The 21407-nt window shown below is 37.3% G+C and overlaps 1 protein-coding gene across 4 annotated transcripts in view; it reads right to left on the minus strand.

Annotated features, from left to right (window-relative positions):
* KMT5B (lysine methyltransferase 5B) overlaps nucleotides 1-21407 on the minus strand; it is a 50078-nt gene that overhangs the window by 16075 nt on the left and 12596 nt on the right. For 2 of the 4 annotated variants that reach the window (XM_072970459.1, XM_072970458.1), the window contains exons 2-6: nucleotides 15960-16195; nucleotides 9748-9895; nucleotides 6039-6107; nucleotides 1402-1567; nucleotides 902-1011 (exon numbers count right to left, since the gene is read on the minus strand). In XM_072970459.1, coding sequence (XP_072826560.1) covers nucleotides 902-1011; nucleotides 1402-1567; nucleotides 6039-6107; nucleotides 9748-9895; nucleotides 15960-16119 — 653 coding nt within the window. In that variant the 5' untranslated portion in view covers nucleotides 16120-16195. The remainder of the gene's footprint in view (nucleotides 1-901; nucleotides 1012-1401; nucleotides 1568-6038; nucleotides 6108-9747; nucleotides 9896-15959; nucleotides 16196-21407) is intronic. The other 2 variants (XM_072970460.1, XM_072970462.1) reach the window with 1 other exon arrangement.

The raw sequence follows: 21407 nt of genomic DNA on the forward strand, positions 1-21407 counted from the left end.
TTAAGAAAGTAAAGAGAAAACAGTTGAAAGTACTTTTAGCAATATATTTTAACCCAATATAACCCAAATACTAATTAAGCTGGTAATCATTATAAAATATTAAGGATAAATATATTTTAATTTAAAATCTGGCACGTATATCACATTTACAGCACTTCTTAATTCAGACTAACCATATTCCAAGGGCTCAACTGCCACACACAGCTGGTGGCTACTGCACTGGACAGTGCAGCCCTAGAATCCAAGATCTCACACCTCCACACCCATCTCCGATACAAGGAGCCACAGGAGCCAGTCAGCAGGCTGGATACCATCCCAAGGCGAACACCACACACTCACGTACACACCCACACCCAAGGTCTGGAAGCACTGCCCCTGCACAGTCCATTTTCAGGTACCTGACCCTAAAATCTCTACTATAAAAAATATTCTTTCATGTATGGCTTTTATCCCTCCTAGCTGGTCTCAACTTTACTACTTTAACTTAAGCTTGCACATTATATATGTATTTTTCAGCAGGCAATGTGCTAGGAAATTTCCACCCATCAAATTCCTAGGATCATTAAAACTTCATACTCAACCTTTCTTATATGCCAGGAAAAGAGTGACCCTGGAAGCCAGGTTATCCAAACCCAGCATCCCGAATCTAACTGCAGTCCTTGAGCAGCATCCAGACCCCAAACAAGGGAAAGCACAAAGCACTTTGACTTAGAGACAGGATCTGGTTCAACTCAGGACTTCTGATTTCATTGTCACTGGGTTGAGGCACTGGCACGGCACTGGCTCCTTTGGGTAAACTCTGGCTTCATTCCTCCCCATGGCTTTCTCAGCACGTGAATCGTAATTTAAGAGAGAACTTTAATAAAATTACTTCATGGGTTTATACTAGTATAATAGTTACCACTCTTTTGTTGCAACTATTTTGGCTCCATTTTGTTCTGATGAGTATCTATTACAAGGCAATATTTCAAATCCACTGTCAGTTGCAAACATTCGCAAGTAAATAAATACCTAAAACAAAAAAAAATTGATAGTAACTTTATATTGAGTTATTTATTCTGCTAGACTTTCTCAGAATTATAAAAACAAATCACCAACAATGTAAAAAATTTAAGATCATTAAGTAACAAATTTTGTGGTTATTTCAAAATTTGATGTATTTGTGTACCTGGTTTCTTCACTATGGTACTCTAAAAGTTCACAATAAATTTCACTTCCAGGTGACAGAATTTCCTCTTTGGATAATCATACAAACGATCTTATGTGTTATTAGAGCTTTATTCATATTAATTTTATGAAAATTTTTGATTTAAAGTTACAGTGTTCACTAAAATTTAGGTTTTAGTTTCTTTTACTCTTATCCAAACAGATAAACAGTATTAATTTTATTAATAAACCTACATGCTCCTTGAATAATTTCTCCTGCATTTTGTTCTTGTTGAGAAAATAGTGCCGAGCCCATTCGCCTGAAGTCAAACATTTGAAAGCTTTCTCCAAGTGCTCATCTTTCTTAAAACGTTCAATTACTTCCTTTAGTTCTTCCTGCCTTCCTTTAATAGGCCGAAATCTGAAAGAAATTAAAATAACTTTAGTTATCTTTCGTCATCCTTGGGCCACTATGAGAGCTTGAGAAAAAAATAACCTAAAAACAACAGACCTAACAAAAGAGAACAATGATTAATTTTGATAGTTATTACTAAAGTAATACTGATCACCAGGAAATACAACTTCTCTTTCTTCAAACTGTATTTTAATATTCTTATCTCACTGTTATCTTGATAACTGAGAGGTGACCAGGTGATTCAAATGAAAGCTGTCTGATTCAGGCTTATAACTGGTCATTTGCTTGGGGAGGTACAAAATGACAGACCTAGAACAGAGCTTGCCTAATTGAGTCAGAAAGACAAGAATTTTTAAAAACATGCAGAATCAAGCCAGAATTGTGCAAGGCAATGAGCTTCAGAAGAAATGATGAAGCAAACAAAATCATGCCATGAACAAAAACACTCTCTATGTACACAGTTGGAAAAACCCCAAACTAAATATCCCAATAGGTCCTGAAACACACCTTGGTGTTCCAATATTCATGTCAAATTAATCTTTGACAACTGCATTCAAAGAACAAAAAGAGTGCAGAAGTACAACTCCAACAGTGATACTGTGTTGGCGATGGATGGAAAAACCATCAGGGTAGAATTTTAAAAGGCTTCTACTGTAAAATCAGCTATAATGACTTCAGAATATTACACTGCTATGCACATTTAACACGTGATACAATCATAGTCCAAGTAAAACTTCAGTTTGTAAGCCCCTCATTTTAAACCTGTGTTCTCAAAAAAATGTGTACTATAATTAAAGGTACTTGGATCTTAATTTCAAAATTTTTTCTCATGTCAATTTCATTAGGTTAATTTCCAAAATAAAGTGCTTTTTAAAAAAAATTAACATCCAACAAAAAAAGGAATTATGGACTGCTATTCAAATAAAAATACATTAAGAAAAAATGTTAGTGTCTCAGGAGAAAAAATATTTGAACTATGCATCTTACTTTAACATTTAAAAATACAAACCTCAGAAATCTGAAAACGCTAAAACTGAGAAGATTCAGCATAAACTCCAACAAAGGAAACATTCAAGCAGTATTTTTTTTTCTAGATAAGCTATCACAAAATGTACTCATAATATTTCAGTAAGATTTGTAAGCCACAATATTTCGCCAAGGATTATTTATTAGGTGCTGTGTACACAGGTGCTATGATGAAAAATACAAGATAGAAGATATGGCTACTATTCTTGGATGGAAAATTTTGTTGGGACTGAGAGACAAATATGTGCATCAAACAGATAAACAAGGCAACAATATGCAAATACACGTTAATATGGTACAAACAACACTGGTACAGTACTTTAAAGTATGGAAATTATAACTAAGGTGTAAGATTCGTTTGGGAAGGGAGGGTTAGGATTTGACATTGATACGGGCAATGATGAAAGTAGTGAATTCAGATTTCTAAAGGAAAAACATTATTATTATAGGCAGGAAAGACTCAAAAGAAGAAAGGCAAGCAAAGTGAGAGAAATTCTTAGTAGAGGCTGAGGGAGTCGGCTGGCTAGCAACAGGTAAAGGAAAGCACTGAAACAAGGAAGGGGAAAGATGTGAGGAACAGAACAGGCACGACACTGTTCACTGTACAGGATCTCCAGAGCCCTCACTAGCTACAGGCGCTAGTGTCAGGAAGCTCTCATGACTGCTAAGCAGAACAACGTAATGGAGTTCAAACACACCCTAGAGACGCCATATGAAGAAATGGAAAATGCTCTATTTTATTTTCCATTCCAATCAGTTAGCACACTGGCCCTCCCAGACAGATGAGGGAAAGTCGTTTTTTTCCTTTGAGCAAGCTTATAATTTTATTTTTTTTTAATTTTGATTTTTGGTTAAAAAATCTTTGGAAATAAATTACTGTAATTTGGGATTTACTTCTCCCACTCTATTGCGAGAAATTCTTCTTAACAATTCAGAATGTCTTTAACTAGGCTGTCAGAATGTGGTATCAGAGAATTACCCCCAAAATAATCCACACTTGTAGAATTGTGAAAGTATCCAAGCTTCCATCAGTCATAGTATTAAACTACTTATTTGTAGCCACCGTAAGTGATTCTGTGAAGACTGGGTTTTGGATTTCTCTAAGAAGCCCAGTCTAAAGCCTCCTGCTACAACTCTGTACTATGGGGTTACATGCGGATGAAGGACAGACAGGACAACCAAAGCAGCTGCTGGCAAAGGCACACCACTCCAGGCAATGTGAAATGACGGGAAACAGATCTGTTTTGTGTTTCACACAATAAACAGAAAAGCAATAGCTCACTTTGAGTAAATATGATGGATAATCCATGATGTTAAGTGGCAGGGCTACAAACGACAGAAAGACCAAGCAATCTTCACATGTGCAGTGTGGGACCGACCAATGGTGGCACTCTTCTAAAATAACTACAGAGCTTGACACATTAGAAAGCAAGAGTCAGCATTAAATTCACCTGAAGATCTTGAGAACATGATAGAAAATAAGTCACAGACCTGGAATGGACATTGGCCATTCTTTTCTTCTTCTTCTTTTTTTTTAAAAAAGGAACAGATCTAGTGTGGAGTCAGATTTCTTCTCCCTAGACACTGGCTAGTCTTGATAGGTTTTATGTGTGTTCTCTGCTTCCTGAAACTTGTTCCTATCTAAAATGGCTTTCAGCTATCTTTTTGTTTAGTCTCTGTTCATAACGCCGAACAATTTATATGCTAAAACGAACACAAAATAGTCAACTCTTGATTTAACAATATTATGCCTTCCAAATTTCCTGGGAATTGTTTCTGCTTTCCTGACTACTACTGCCTCAAACACAAAGCCCCCGAAACTGCCCCTTGCCACCCGCTAGCAAGAATCTCCACTTCACTTAAAATGTAATTTACTGTCAAAACTTAACTGTCACAGATGGCTGCCATAGGTGTGAAACAATAGTGAGAAAAAGGAGGAAGAAAATGGTTCTTGGTGCAGAAAGGAAGGGGAAGAGACAGCTGTCTTCCATAACCCCACAGAACATCAAAACCACCTGGCTGACAGTTCAAGTCAAATCCCATTATAACAAAAACTTAGGGAAAACAGAAATTATTTGATAACATGAAATTGTTATAACTATTAGGGCCAGAGCAAAAGGCACTGAGGACCTCATAAAGATTTATTTTCTATTATTAAATAGAAAAGTACACTCTGTCCTCTCCCCTTAACCACAATCGCTCTTCTCCCTTACAAACTGCACAAAGCTATCCTTACACCATGGCTCTTAAAGCTAGAAGAAAATTTAGATTATCTTAAACAACCCTCTTGTTCCATAAATAAGGAAAGTTAAGGCCTCACAAGGGCTAACTAATGGAAGGCCTGGGACTGCCACATAGGCCTCCTCAGCCCTGCTCTCTTATCTGGACTGTGAGGGCCCTCTTGTGTCTCTTCATGACCAGAACAGGATTTGACTTGTTTCCCACTGAGTACCAGCACTGAGCCCAGCAGGAGACAGTGCTGGCTGGTACACTAACAACACTGTGAAAGGGGGACACAAACATATACTTTAAAACTGAGTACTTGGGGATGAGGTGGCCAGGGAGGCAAGAGAAACAGATATTTGGCATTTCCAAACCAATATGCCCCTCCTCCTCCCTCTTCTTAATACAAAATTTGCAACTTTAAATAAACCAAACATTTATTTTTCTCTTCCTACACCTCTCTGATCAATGGCCGGTATAATAAATTTAAAAATATGTCATTTACAATTGTTTATCATTAAAAAGGGCAGGGAAAAAACATATGAATTCACACTCCCACACACCTGTTCCCCACTCTTTCCAGAGACTGACTTCCCAGGTTTTCTTGCTATTTGGTTTTTCTGTTTCCAAACCCAAGAGACCACTGTGGCAATGAAGCTGTAGCTTTGTATTAGCTGTGCTACGTGCCCTTCCATCAGCATGTACAACCAAGAGCTGACTGGAGGCAGGGGAAAAAGGAGGGGACAGAAAAAAGGGATCAAGGGAAGGAGAGAGGAAGAGAGAGAAAAATGCTCAAATATTTAAGATATAAAACCACGAGGCAACACCGTGAATACATTTCCCCCTTTGAAGAAAGTTTAACTGCAAACTGACAGTTCGTAGGTGCTGAGAGGAGTCATGCTAGAGCCACAGCTCTTCATTCCTTTTTGACCTGAAAATAAACAACCAGAAACATACCTGGCTGAGTCCTGCAATCAGTGCTCAGCTAATTCCATGGAGTGACTCCTGATCTTTGGATGAATGATTTCTCTTAAAATTACCCTGTTATGGAGTACAAGCGGTTTTTTTAAATACAGCTATTACTAAGACCAAACTATTTCAAAAAGGTTTGCAAAATGTTCTAAAATTGTGTTTACGCTGACACCTCCAATTAAGTAACATAAAAGAACATTATAAAGGCTGAAACAGGTTAGTCGGTATCTTATTGTTTGTAATGCTCTCTACCTACCTCACAGGGTTGTTGTGAGGAAAACTGTCAGATTTTGAAAAATGCCTTGAGCTCCTCGAAGGAAAGGCGCTATATAAATGCAAAAACAAACAACAATGAAAAACTATTTGTATAACTTATAATTGTAATTTCTAAACAGACTTACAATACTAATTGTAGCAGAAATCCCTAAAACGCTGTGATATTTAAGACCTTTATGAAGTCATGGGTAGACTCAGCATGATAACAAAGGCCAGGATGTGAAATTCCCATTTAACATCATTTCACCTTGATTATATTAAGTTAGAAGGCAGAAAAATTTCTTTATGCTTTCTAATCAAGCACATAATTTAAAGTGACATTTAAAGTGATTGATACACTCATATTCAACAATGGATATGAATAATCAAATGTATAAATAAGTAAAATAAAAATTAGACGGCTGCAGTAGTGGGAGGATGAGCAAGGACGTGCAGGCTGAAGTCTGTGCTGAGACGACTCTTGTCATTTCTTTACAAGGTGATGTTCCCCCGGCTCCTCAGGATGCTGTGAGTCCCCTGGTAGCCCAGCCTAAACAAGGGGGCACTGCTGAAAGCATCCATTCCTGCTTCACTATACTCATCTCCCCACTACTTTCTAAAAAAACTGAAAGTATTACTAACAACTCTATTCTCTGGTTCAAAGGAAGAATGTAAGTTTTACAACTGACAGAAGTCAACTAAATCTAAATATTTCCCAATAAACTGAAATTACTGTTTTGTTTATGCTATTTCTAGGCATTCATGCCACAACTCTGATCGCTCGTTAGTAAATACAGGGATATATTAAGATTAAAACATAAGTAATTCATACTATAGCCAGTTTGGGAAATTCTCAGATCATTAAACAGCTACTGTTTCTGAACAGTGTTCCTGATGGCACAACTGAAATGAGTAGAAGGGAGGAAAAGGGCATAAAAAAAGAAACCAACAGCTTGGAAAATTAAAATCCAAGCCCCAATCACATCTTCCAGTCACTTTTTTTGCACCACAAAGAAAGAGAAGCTAATAATTTAAGAAATATTTATGGTCACTCAAATAAAGCACTACAGATTTTTCTTCTTTTCTATAAAATACCTTTGAAAATGGTGTAGGTGACATTCTGATAAGTTCTTCCTCAAAAGATAAAGAACTAGAATGATTAGTTTATTTTCAAACAAGTCCACTAAGATTAAATGAAAATGTATATACCTTTTACTAAGATTAACAAGCTTCGTTAATAAAAATTCTGCATATTCTTCAAATGCCAGCTTAAAGAGTCTGTTAAAATACCTTTAAAATAAATGCCTCTGAGGAGAGATGGAGAGCATGCCTTGCTATGACATAGTGACGTCAACTGCTTAACCAAACTGGCCCAAAGTGCCCACACTGCTACAAATCAACACGGTCTAACCAGGGAACAGCGAGCAGTATAGTCTACACCATCAAAGGCTACTTTAGGAACTGTTTGAGTAAAACTTAAAATATGAGTATTTCGTTTGCATGTTTAACTTGGTTTAACCAGTTTTAATTTTAGATCCTTCAGTTTCTATTCATAAAAAATGTTATGTACTGAATGCACTTTAATTTAAGGCTACCTGGATATAGTAAGGGTCTTAAGTTTTAATAATACTTGTGTGGTAACCCTAAACTTTTACATTTTAGAAACATGTAGAAGGGAGCCCTAGAAAACTACTGATAAGGAGTTTTCTATCCATTTATCACATTACAACAAGGCTCAGTGGGCCAGATGGTTTAGGACCTTGCTTTCCAAGTGTACTTGAAGACTATTAGAATTGGAGACTCTCAGGCTCCACCTATAGCTACTGAATCGGAACCTGCATCTTAATAAGATTCCTCAAGCCAGTAATATGTAAACAATTATGACAAGCAGCTGTCAAGGACGACTTCTATAGAAAACATGAGTTATTTCCTACTGCAGAACCCAGTAACACATAACTCTTCATCCTCTGGAACAGTCAAAATACAGGGGCTTCTGAATACATGGAGTTCTTGCCTAAGCCATTGTAATTTTTGTTGTAATTTTTATGGAAAACTTTCTAAAATGGTTTACATGGTTCCGTATTTCAATATATGAGGCATAATGGACACAATCTAACTCTTTCTTGATGACTCCAGGTCATAATTATGGGCCTTTGTGGTGATACCCTGAATGCCACTAGACTGTTTTGTGGAACAGTGATTCACAGCTCTTAACTTGGGGGGGAGGGTGTGGGGAGGAGGCTAATCGATATCATTAGGACCTTCTAGAAGGAGAATTATGTTCACTGGAAAAAATGATATAAGCTTAAAATGATGCAAACTAGATTTTAGTTGGACACTTAGGGCATCCAATCCTGATTTCCCAGAGAACAGCCATCCATTTACCCATGGAGAAAACTGAAGGATGTGCCCCTCTGACAGTAGGAACTATTTAAATCATCTCTCAAGTTCATTCCAACTTCCACTTCACGTTAGTAAGTAAAGACATATGATGACAGGAAATTACATAAAAATGCCAAAAGCACATTTTAACCTGAATTTCTTCTTTTGGGAACAGAATATAATTGATAAATGAACTATACAGTATCTTGTTTTAATTCTAGCAAGAGACAGAATTAAATGAGGAAAAAAACGGACACAAGATTTTCCTCTAATCACCTCCCCTCAAACAATTACTAGTGACTGTCCATCTGGTGATTAAGTCCCTCTGGGGGAGTCACTGACATTGGAGCTATAAAACACCAGTGCTAGTGCGAGGGAGGTGGAGTGAACAGTGGCCCAGAACTTGTCTACATTCTAAATTCCTGCTCTTAGACTTCTCCACCAGACTTGGAAACTCTATGTCATGGAAATTAAGAGAGAAAGTTGTAGGGGGGAAGGGTACAGCTCAAGTGGTAGAGCACAGTAGCATGCATGAGGTGTTGGGTTTGGTCCCCAGTACCACCTCTAAACATAAACCTAATTACTACCCCCCCAATAATATAAATAAATAAATAAATAAATAAAAATTAAAAAAAAAAAGATGAAGTTGTAAAGCTCTGACTTAGCATTTGGCAGTAGTTGATTAGGAAGTTATCTAATGGCCTGAGGGGAGATATGATGTTCAAGAGAATGGGAATAAAAAACTTAAAGGATGACAGATTTCAAGAGCTATGTAATAATTTATACAGATGGCATCTGATACTCAAAAATCAGTTATACAGGTATTTTCTTATCTGCACACTGAATATAAGCATGTCTTTAAAATATTCACTCTAACTTATAATTATTAGCTGACTCTTAAAGATTGAATATAATGGTAAAATTCCTCACATACACAGGTAATTATTTAATAGAAGAAAACTTTGTAGTAAAATCATAAAAAAAAAAAAACTGCTGCAACCTAAGTACAGAAAAACCATATACATTTTCAAGGTTTTACAGGATGTGTAAGATTTTTCTTCTATCTAATTCTCAACATTTAAAATAGAATATGAAGATGTTCCTCCAGCTTTATATTTTAATAGAAATACCCTGAGATAAAATAAGAACACAAAATTAAAACTGACAACTCTTGGAATCTTTTCTTGGCTCACACATGGAAAATCCTTCTGTAGTGAAAACATTCCTTTAATGTCATTCTACATTTCAACTGAAACTAATATTAGCTACCTATTTTCTTAAATTCAGTTACATCATCTGTTCCACTCAGGATAAAGACTTAAAATTACCTAGTATTCATTTTGTGTGTCTGAAAACCTAAATAGGGATCAAGAACCAAACTGGTTGCTAGGTCATCGTTCTCGCAGAGTTCCTTGGCAGACATTCCAGAAGATGGTACATATCGACTCTGTCCTTCAAATCCAGAATTGCCGTTACCTGTGAAAAGAAAAAGAAAGTAAAGTAACTCCCACTTAACACCACTTAAAGCTACCTTAAAAACCTTGAGCTTCACTGCTCACTCAAGCTAGAAATTAAGAACTGAAATTACTTATTTCAATCAGTTTTACTAATTGAGTACCGTTTGTATAAACAGAAGACGAACTGCAGCAAACTAACCCAACTATTGAGAATATTTTGGTTAGCAGATACTATTATCAGCTTTCCCAAGAACAGGGTCTGGATGATTGTGAGACTCTTTGGCTCAGATGCCTCATTTGCCCTTAACAAGGAAGAGCTGAGAAACGGGGTGGGCAGATGTTCACTACTGCAGCAAGACAGCATAAAGGGCCCCTACAGACAGGGCTGGGGTGAGAAGGAAATATAGGAACACAAGATACCCTCTGTGCTAAGTGCCACAAGGGTGAATCTCAAGTACCAAAGGAATCCCAAGGCATTAACTTCTGCTTCCTGCTTTTGGGCAGATGAGTGACTACTCCCCCCACTTCGCTGGAAGCTGAGGCCCAGAGGTTAAGAAACTTGCCTGTGAGTGCAGAGCTAGGCAGTAGAGGACGGGAAAGAAGTACAGACAGACTGACAGGCTTATTTCTAACTGACCTATTTGAAATAGATTTTAACAAATGGATAAAAATAGGGACATGACTGAAACATATAACTGAAGTAACTGGGTTTAACTGTGGAAGAAAAACAATGTAAAGAGAGGAAAGGAAGGACAAATGTGTATGGATGAAGTTCCATCAGTGCTGATTTAAGTTCTATGCACATGTCACTGACAGTCTTCATGGAGTCAGCACATGCAACACAGAGGATACCAGCAGTGTAATTTTAAGCCTCTCAAAATTAAGAGGTGGAAGAATGAGAGACAGAGAGGTGTAAACTTCTTTTCATCCACTTTTTCCAAAAATAAATAAGTAAACACTTACATGTTACGTCCCTGCCAAAGGGTCAGTCCGTATATGTTTTGCAATCAAATTATTTGCATGTAGGTATGTGACCAGCTATCAAAGTTGTTACATTTTCTCTAACAGCTTTATTAAAATTTAATTCACATACCATTCAATTCACCCATTTATAAAGTGTACAATTCAGTGGCTTTAAACACAGTCACAAAATTGTGTAACCATCATCACAATCAATTTGGGAACATTTTCAGCACCCCCAAAAGAAACACCAATACCTACTAGCCGTTATTATCCATTTCTCCCTCCCACACAGCCCCTGGCAACCGCTATCTACTTTTTCTGTCTCTATGGATCCGCCTAGTCTGAAAATTTCATATAGATGGAATTACACAATATGTGGTCTTTTGTGACTGGCTTTTTTAATCAGCGTAATGTTTTCAAGGTTCACTCATGTTGTAACATGCAACAGTACTTCATTCCTTATTATGACCAAATAATATTCCATTGTATGGATATACCACATTTTGTTTATTCATTCATCAGTCTATGGATACTTGGGCTGTTTCCATTTTTTGGCTATTATGAATGTTTCTATGAACATTCAAGAAAAAATTTTCGTGTGTTCATGTTTCAACTTCTTAGGCACATACCTAGGAGTGGAACTGCTGGGTCGTGTGGAAACTTGATGTTTAACATTTTGGGAAACTGCCAGACTTTTTTCTGAAGTGGGTGCACCATTTCATGTTCCCAAAAAAACGGTGTATGAGGGATCTAAATTCTCCATATCATCGCCAACACCTGTTACTAATTGTCCTTTTGATTTCAGAAATACGAGTGATTGTGAAATGGTATCTTGTGGTTTTGATTTGCATTCCCCTGACGCCTAATGACTTTTAGCACCTTTATCTTTTCATGTATTGGCCATTTGTATATCTTTGGAGAAATGTCTGTCTATTCAGATCCCCTGCCTGTTTGAAAATCAGAGTGTGTCTTTTATCATTGACTTGTTAAGAGTTCTTTATTTACTCTGAGTACTAGTCATTTATCGGATATGTGACTTGAAAATGTTTTCTCCCATTCTGAGAGCTCTTTGCATGTTCTTGATGGTATCTATGGTATCCCTTAAAGCACTGCTTGCAACTTTCATGGATTTCACGTAACCTTTTTTCTTTTGTCCCCTGTGCTTTCAGTATCAGATCTAAGAAACCACTGCCTAATTAAAGTCATGAAAATTTATGCCTGTTTTCTCCTCGAAGTTTTATAGTTAAAGCTTTTAATTTAGATCTTTGATCTACTTAAATTTTTCACATAGAGTGTGAGGCCAGATCCAACTTCATTCTTCTGCATATGTATATACAGCTTGCCAGCACCATTTGTTGAAAAGACAATTCCTTCCTAATTTAATTTTATTGGCACTTTTCTCAAGAATCAATTGACTGTAAACATGAGGGTTTATTTCTGGATTTTCAATTCTATTCCATGTCTATCCACATGCCAGTATAATATGATATTATTTGTAGTTTGATAGTGAGTTTTGAAACCAAGAAGTATGAATCGTTCAACTTTGTTCAAGACTGTTTTAGCTATTTTGGATCCCCTGAATTTCAGGATCAGCCTGTCAGTTTCCACAAAGAAGTCAGTTGAGATTTTGATAGGGACTGCATTCAGTCAATCATTTGGGGGAGTACTGCCATCTTAACAATATTAAGTCATGTAATCAATTAACATGGGATGGATGCCTTTCCATTTATTTAGATCTTCTTTAATTTCTTTCAACAATGTTTTGTAGTTTTCAGAGTATAAGTTTTACACTTTATTGTTAAATTTACTGCTAACTATCTTTTCTTTTGGATGCCACTGTAAATGAAATTTCTTTTTTTTTTTTTTTTTGGTGGGGGGAGGTAATTAGGTTTACTCATTTACTTATTGTTAGAGGAAGTACTGGGGATTAAACTCAGGACCTCATGCATGCTAAGCATGCACTCTACACTTGATCTATACCCCCCGACCCCGTAAATGAAATTTTTAACTTTATTTTTGGATTGCTTATTGAGAGTGTAGAGAAATACAATTGATTTTTGTAGACTTATCTTGTATCCTGCAACCTTACTGAACTCATTTATTAGTTCTAATAACTTTTCAGTGGATTCCTTAGGATTTTCTATATTCACAATCATGTCATCTGCAAAGAGAGACTGTTTTACTTCTTCCTTTCCAATCTGTATGCCTTTTAGTTCACTTTCGTCTCTACTGCTGTAGTTAGAACTTCTAGCACAATGCTGGATAGAAGTGGTGAGAAGAGATGTATTTGTCTTGTTCCTGATCTTAGGGAGAACCAGTCACCATTAAATATGACATTAGCTGTGGGTTTTGTTTTTTTTTTAATATGTCTTTATCAGGCTGAAGAATTCTATTCTATTCCTAGTTTGCTGAGTGTTTTTATCCTGAAAGGGTGCTGGATTTTGTCAAATGCTTTTTCTGCATCTATTGGGATGATAGTATGGTTTTTGTCCTTCATTCTATTGATATGGTGTATTACATCAACCGATCCTCACATGTTAAACCAACCTTGCATTCCTGGGATAAATCCCACTTGGTCATGCTGTAGAATCTTTTTCATCTGTTGCTGGATTTGATTGGCTGGTATTTTATTGAGAGTTTCTACATCCATATTTATTACTGACACTGGTCTGTAGTCTTCTTTTCTTATAATGTCTTTTGTTTTGGTAGCAGGATAATACTGGTCTTTTCTTTGGAGGTAGTGTTTTTGTTTTCATTTTGTTTTTAAAATTACTGATTCAATCTTCTTTGCTCGCTATAGTTTATTCACATTTTGTATTTCTTCTTAAATCAGTTTCAGTAATTTGTGACTTTCTAGGAATCTGTTCACTTAATCTATTTAATTTCTTGGTATATAGTTGTTTATAGTATTGCCAGAATCCTGTTTGTTTCTGTAAGGCAGTAGTAATGCCCCCTCTTTTGTTGCTAACTCGAGTCTTCTCTCTTTCTTAATCAGTCTTGTTTAAAGATTTGCCAATCTTGTCAATCTTTTCAAAGAACCAACTTTTTAGCTTTGTTGATTTTCTCTATTCTCTTTCTACTCTATATTTTGTTAATTTCTGCTCTGTTATTTCCTTCTTTCTGCTTGTTTTGGGTTTAATTTTTCTCTTTTTTTCTTCTGGTGTTTTAAGGTCAAAGGTTAGGTTACTGATTGAGATTCTTCTTTTTTAACACCACAACTATAAATTTCCTTCCAGGCACTACTTTAGCTGCATCCCCAAAGTTTTGGTAGGCTGTATCTTCATTTTCAATCATCTCAAAGTATTTTCTCATTTCCCTTTTGGTTTTGTGTTTTATTTAGGAGCTAATTTCCACATTATTTGTGAATTCCCCAAATTCCTGTTCTTTCTAATTTTACCCCACTGTGGTCAGAGAACACATATTGTATGATTTCAATCCTTTTAAATGTATTGAGTCTTGGAGTATGGCCAAGTCTTTGGTCTGTTTTAAAGAATGTCCTATGTGCACTTGAAAAGAATGTGTATTCTGCTGCTGTTGGGTAGAGTGTTCTATAGATGTCTGTAGGGAAGAGTTGATTTAGAGTATTATTTAAGTCTTTGTTCCTTGTTGATCTTCTTCTTAGCTCTTCTATTCATTACTGAAAGTGGGTAACTGAAGTCTCCAAGTTATTGCTGAATTGTCTATTTCTTTGCTTCATGTATTTTGTGGCTCTGATGTTAGGTGAAGTCACTGCAGTTTATCTAAGATGGTGCATTGCTTTGCTTCTCTTCATCACTGACTCTATTCTTGCCCAGTAACATTCAATGTGATGTTGTTCACCTTCATACTCTCTGGGTTTTTCCCTCCAAATCTGTCTATACTTGGCAAAGTGGAGCCCATATAATCATCATTTTCTAAACTCTTATGTCAATCAACTAAACTAATTAAGTAATTAAGACCTTTTTGTACTGATGCACAAAAGGAGGCCAACAGCAATCTGAAAAACAAATTTTTAAGAGGTGCCTAATTTACTGATGAGAGCCAAACACCACTGCTACAGTTGCTACGGTTTCTCAATTCCTTAAGGTTCCCATTATGTGTTAAGTGGGTGAGGAGGTGTCCATGCAGAGGAGAATCCATGTAGTCTTAGATTCTCTACCTACTCCTATCCCAAGCAAGGATTTCTGCTTTGGGTTTTTTCTTTTTTTTTGGTACAGAAACAGTGATGTCATTTGATATGGAAAAGTTAATGGCAGTCTGGATCCAATGAATAGCATAAACCCGTAAAAGGTGAGAAGGAAATGAAATCAGAACTGGAGCAATCTATCTGAAACTTTAGCAAAACTCAGGCTAATCAATCCAAATCTACTGGGAGTAGGCCAATTCCAACACAAACCAAGACTATTCAAATGTGGCTACATTAACCTTAGGAAAAGCAAGAAACGGAAAAAGTTGTCCTTAACATGGCCATACACTTTTGGACAATATTCATATAGCTGCAGACTTAGGTTTATACTAATCCCAGGGCATTTTACTACTTTTAAAAGAACTATAAAACATGTATCAAATCTACCCTTTCTTGAACTCTCAACAAGTAGCCTCATTATCACCAAAAGGTATAGAGTTAAAATGTAACTCAATGTCAATAGTGCTTCTGTCAGGATAAACTGTTCACCCTAAATAAATTGAACAGAAGAAATGGCAACAATTTGAAAATCTGCTCTTTCACTTATCATGTAAACTAGAGTACACTTTATTATTCACATTGCTCTATTTAAAGTTTTCAAAGAAATACATACTTATACTTACATCAAATACAAAAAAATACAGTTTGAACTTGTAAGAAATTCAGTAGCAGTACTTAAAATTTTTTTAATAAAACAAATTAGCCATTCAGGTATAAACCCTATAAAATATAAAGCCATGGGTATAAAAGCATTATATTAAAAATTAAATTTGAGTTGTATACAATGTTTGATGAGAATAAAAATTGGTATCATTTTGAAAAAGTAAAAAAACTATATTGTTAACTATGAGAACATAAACAAATTTTGAAAACAGACAGAACACACATTACAAACTGGAAAGAATTACTGCCCCATATCACAATCAAAAGAGTGACAGTTGAAGTGGGTACATACATCTGCTTGACCTCCTCTCGCCTGCGTTTTTGCCAGCCTTCACGGTGTCCTTTCCCGTGTGCTGTAATTTTGATTGATTCTGCTGATGGTCATTAGACAACTTGCCTCCATTTCTCCTGCCATTCACCACCATGTTCTTGGATTCTCCCAACCACTTCATACCCACAGACAGCCTGACCCAGGTGCATTTAGTCACTCTCTTCAAATAGCTTAGAGAATAATGTCAATGTTCTCTCCTAACAGAAACAAAATATGAAAAACAAAACAAAACGGGGAGGTCAATACATAAAAGACTATGCCACACAGACCCTTTAGAAAGATTCAGCAATGAATGTTTGTTTCCACTCTTTAATGACAATCTCGGCTCCCCCGCCATCCCAGAGTCATGCTGAGGTCTACAGTGCCCCCAGACTGAAGAGGGACTCACTCATTCTGTCTTGCTCATTGTTTGTGTTTCAAACAGCAACTGGTAACTAGTAAGTGCTCAATAGATACTTATCTTTCAGTTGCCAGTAAGAATCATCTTTGCTGCTTACTAACCTGCTGTCTAGGCACAGCTCAATAACCTGCTCAAATTACACGTTTTAGTAACATTCTGTTTACTCTGTGAGTAAACTATAAGGAAGCTCTGCTTCTGTTCTGAGGAGCTGAAGAAAGGCAACTAAGTTAAGCTTGGTCCACAACAGCTTTGTCACATTTTTTTGTTGCTGTTTGTTCGAAATCAGCATTCAAGGTATTTACGGGACCAACATTCAAATATCAAAGTATTGCCCATCATAAAATACCTGCCTTAGCATTCCTTCACAATGGCAACAAAAATAGAGATTATTACAGTTGCTAATACAGCAGTATCCCTCACTAGCTGAATTTTAATTAGCTGAATTTGGGGATGAAATGACTTGGATAGGTGAGGGTTGCTTGTAATTTATAAGGATCTTTGGAAGTGAAGGTATGATAGATTACATTTGTTAATCATGGAATGAGAAAAAGGATGTCTGTGACATCAACTCATTATGGAATTATGCTTTGGTGTAAGTCAGTCTAAAAAGGCTCTAGGACTAAAAGTGCAAAAGAGGACTTTAGAGCTAAAGAGACTTTAAGATCCTAATACAACTCCTTCAATTTGCAGATGGAACTGAGGCCAGAGAGACTGAGGGAGCATGCCCAATGCCACAGTCAGCCTGCAGCAGCAGCATGAGGAGATCCTAGCACTGCTGCCCAAGGGGCTCTCACTGCACCAGACAATGGTCAATTCCCTTACTTTTTCCAAACACACAGAAAATACAAATGACAAATTACTTCAAAGCATTCCCAGAAATGTATACCTGGCGATGCCTTTAATGATAACGAACATAGATACAAAATATTTATTTTTATTTGACCTCCGGTTTCTTTCATGTTACAGAATTTTGTGTGAATTCACAGTGCAGGAAAATGTGTGTGAGCAACAGGCTTAGGGAAAAAGGTGAAAACAACTGATCCACATTAGGGATACTTTTACAATTGTTCTCTAACATATATTTTTCTCCTGGCTCCTTCACTATTTAAATTCAATTAGTATTCAACTTTTATTACGCTTTTCTTTTGATTCTTACAGGCCTCACTAAAACCAGAAAAATGCTGCTGCTCAAATAATAGGAAAGGGCAAGTAAAACTATACATACATCAGTTATAAGCTAATTTTTCAATGAATACATTATATCAAATTAAACAGAAGAACTCTTACTGATGATCAATTATCTTATATTTAAACTCAGAGGAAACAGCACGGAACTCAAGAGCAGTATACTTCTGAAGCACAAAGGCAAAGAAAGCTTGAGAAAAAGGCCATGCCCATGCTCACTTTCTCTGCTGCCTAGAACATGACGACTCTTTCTGTCTACGTGATTCCTTCGTGTTCCAGGAAGTCTTCCTTGCCCCTACTAACAAATCCAGGTAGACATTCCTACTAAAAAACTGGGTGAAGGCACTTATGTCACCATATAGTGATGGCTTGTCTGCCTTCTTAACTGACTGAGAGTTCCTGAGGTCAAGAGTTTATTTTTCTTTTCTCTAGCACAGCACAAAGTAGATCAAAGGCATTCAATTGAAGAAAGAATAAACAAATTAGGTTGTGGCCTTAACCACCTAACAGAAACTGCCACTTATGTATTTTTTTACAACTATAAATTATAATTTGATCTCTTCAAATTCTCTCCCTTTTCAAGATGCCTGTGCTGTTACAGGCGGCAGGGGCAGCTCTGGCGCAGGCAACAGACATGGTGGGAATCAACAGTCACCACCGCCAGCAAACTTCCCTCCCACCTGCCGTATGCTTTCTGTTTCACCCCTTAACTCTGCACCTCTAGAGAAAGAGAACAAGAAGGTGGTAAAGTGCTCTGGGTCCTTTAGGAAATCCATCTCAAGAATGCCCACATATAACACACAACTCACAGAAAATGATCAAAGAAAATGTGTTTTTAAGACTCTTAAGAGTCCTAATTTTCCTCAATGATAAGACATAAAATGTAACTACACGGAATAGAAAAGAGCAATATGGCTTTAGACAGAATTAAGAGACAAAAGAAAGAGCAAGTCATCGCTGCACAGAGAATCCTTAAGTCCCAACCAAGCTTCCCACTCAGAGATAAAAAGCAGAAAACCTGGGATGAAGCCCAGCAACCTGTTTTAATAAGCCCTCCAGGTGATTCCGATGCAAGCCCCAGTGTCAGAACCATTGTTGTAAGTTCCTTGCCCTAAAAGATGATCAAATGAATGAGTAAGTATAAGAATGATCATTCATTTGATCACCTATTAGGGCAAAGAACACAGATGTCAAAATTCTAGGGAAAATTACAGACTAAAACTTTTTAATTTGAGGAAATTATACCTATCAACCTATTTTTTTCTGAGAATTAGGAAAAGTTCACCAATAAACACTTTAGTAGTACACTTCAGCTCAATTCATGGAACACAGACTGAGATCCACTCTTATACATAATTTCAATTAAATGTGGGTTAATGACCCAAGTTGGAACAAATTCATAACCACGGGTCTCAGATATATTGCAGTTAGTGATATTATTTTGTTTGTACTTAAGGTACCTTAGTGCAATAAGCACCCTGTCAGTCACAGACTGGCTGAATTTCACTTGCATGAACATACTAGCAGAGGCTCCAATACTCCCCACTTGTCCAGATAACAGCAGCTATCATTAAGGCAAAAGACTTAAGCTCACAAATGAATATTTTGCAGAAGCAGTTCTAATAAAGCTATCAGAAATTTGGGGGCTGTTTATAAATTTTTAGCTCAAAATCAATATAAACTGCTAATTATCAGGTCATCATTTGTTCTACCTTCTTAAGTGCAGAATCTGTCTTGTTAGCATGATCATTCCCATAAGACTATGAGCTGGAAGAATATTTACATATTAAAGGTAGAGATGGAATTTCAAAACCTAACCAAAGTGGATATTTAGTAGGCTGTGGAGAAACAGGAGTTGAAGACATTGGATGACTCCCACAGAGGTCCTCCTCCCAACTGAGCTGGGTGCAGTCTCTCTGGCCTGGAACCCAGCTGGCTCACGTGGACATACACCATGGTTTGACTTGGCTGACAGTATCAGAGCTAACTGGCCACTGACTATATTTAGAGGTTAAAATTACCTCAAATTTGTCCCAAAATTGGTAGAAAAAAATTTCAAGAAAGATGTGCTGGCTACTCCTTAAATGGCACGGTAACTAGAAATCTGTCTCTTTTCTTATTTCCCAGTGTAAAAATACAAAAATCATTAGACAATTACTATATTCCAGACACTCTTCCAGGCACTGAGGATACAGCAAAAAACAAAGCTTCTGCCCTCATGTGTGCTTATATTCTAGTGAAGAGCTCTGGGGGAAAAACCAAATTAAATAAATGCCAGCACCCTGGAGAAAATAAAGCAGTTTCTAGTGGCAAGGAGTGTTTCAGGTGGAGGAGGGGGGCATGATGGGGAAAAGCCAGGCAGCACTGGGGACAGTGCACCAGGCAAAGGGCCAAAGCTGAGGGAGAGGAGCAGGCGGTGTGTCTGAGGACCAGTACAGAGCCCCGTGTGGCTGGAGCAGACAGAGTAAGAGGGTAAGAGGGGCCAGAGAGGCTGCTAGAAGAAACAACATTAATAGAGGGCCTCCAAGCCCCTGCTGACTCTCAGTGAGATGGAAAGCTCAGAAATGACAGATTCAAGTTATACAACGTTAAAGATCTGGCCAGCTGCTTGCTATGTGAGGAGAGTTCACAAGTGAATGCTTTTTTGAAAAAGCAGTCCTAGTAAAGTGACTAACAATTTGGGGGGGATGAGAGAAAAAGCACAGGTAAGAGACCATGGCGGGGGTGGGTAGGTGTGTAACAGCTAGGTGGTAGAGCATGTGCTTAGCATGCACGAGGTCCTGGGTTCAACCCCCAGTACCTCCATTAAAAAAAAGAGACCACAGCAATAAGAGGAGAGATGCTGGGGGCCTGCAGCAGCAGAGGTGGGCAGAAGTGGTTGGTTTGGGGATCCTTTCCAAAGGTTTTGCTGATAGACGGGATTTGCTAACAGACTGTGTGAAAGGAAGAGGACTCAAATATGCTTCCAAATGGAAAATGGAATTTTTGTTTAGTTATGCAGGTGACAAAGACTACAGGAAGGTCAGGTTTTGGCAGAAATCCCAGTGCAGGAGTTTGGTTTTGCTCATGTCTGAGGTGCCCAATAGAGACCAAGCAGAGATGTTCAGGTGCTGGATACAAGGGCCTGGGGCATAGGTCCAGGCTGGATATATAAATCTGGAGTCAGGGTACTAACTCCATGGATTTCAAGCCATGGGACAAGATGAAGTTACCTAGGGAGTGAGTATAGCTGAAGGAAATCTAAGGATTGAAGGGACACCCAAATATTTAGACATCAAGATGAGGGAACAGCAGCTAAGGATACTGAAAGGAGCAACTAGTGAGGAAGGAGGCGAAGCAAGAGCAAACCAGGGATGAGCGCTTCAGGAAGAAGTGACAAAAAAAAAAGGATAAACAGAGGTCCTACTATACAGCACAGAGAACTATATGCAATACCTTGTAATAGCCTATAATGAAAAAGAATATGAAAATGAATGTATATATTAAAATGAATCACTATGCTACACCAGAAATTAACACAACACTGTAAACCAACTATACTTAAATTAAAGAAGAAAAAAAAAAAGAGGAAGGCATGACCAACCTGGGCATCGGCTACAGTACTCATAAGGCCAATCTGTGAGTCAAAACTCAGGGACAGATGAGCCAATGTCCATCCGCAAGTCTCCCTCAGAAACAACAGAGAACTTCAGAAATGGACATAATGTCTCAAAACATGGGTTTGGGGAGAGAGAATTAGATGGCAGAAGGGACTATAAGAATAACAAATAAACAGTCCTAAATTCTTGTTATTTGTTTCAAGAGAAGAGTTGAAATTTCATGTT

This window comes from Vicugna pacos, chromosome 10, assembly GCF_048564905.1.
Source record: "Vicugna pacos chromosome 10, VicPac4, whole genome shotgun sequence".
Classification (NCBI taxonomy): domain Eukaryota; kingdom Metazoa; phylum Chordata; class Mammalia; order Artiodactyla; family Camelidae; genus Vicugna; species Vicugna pacos.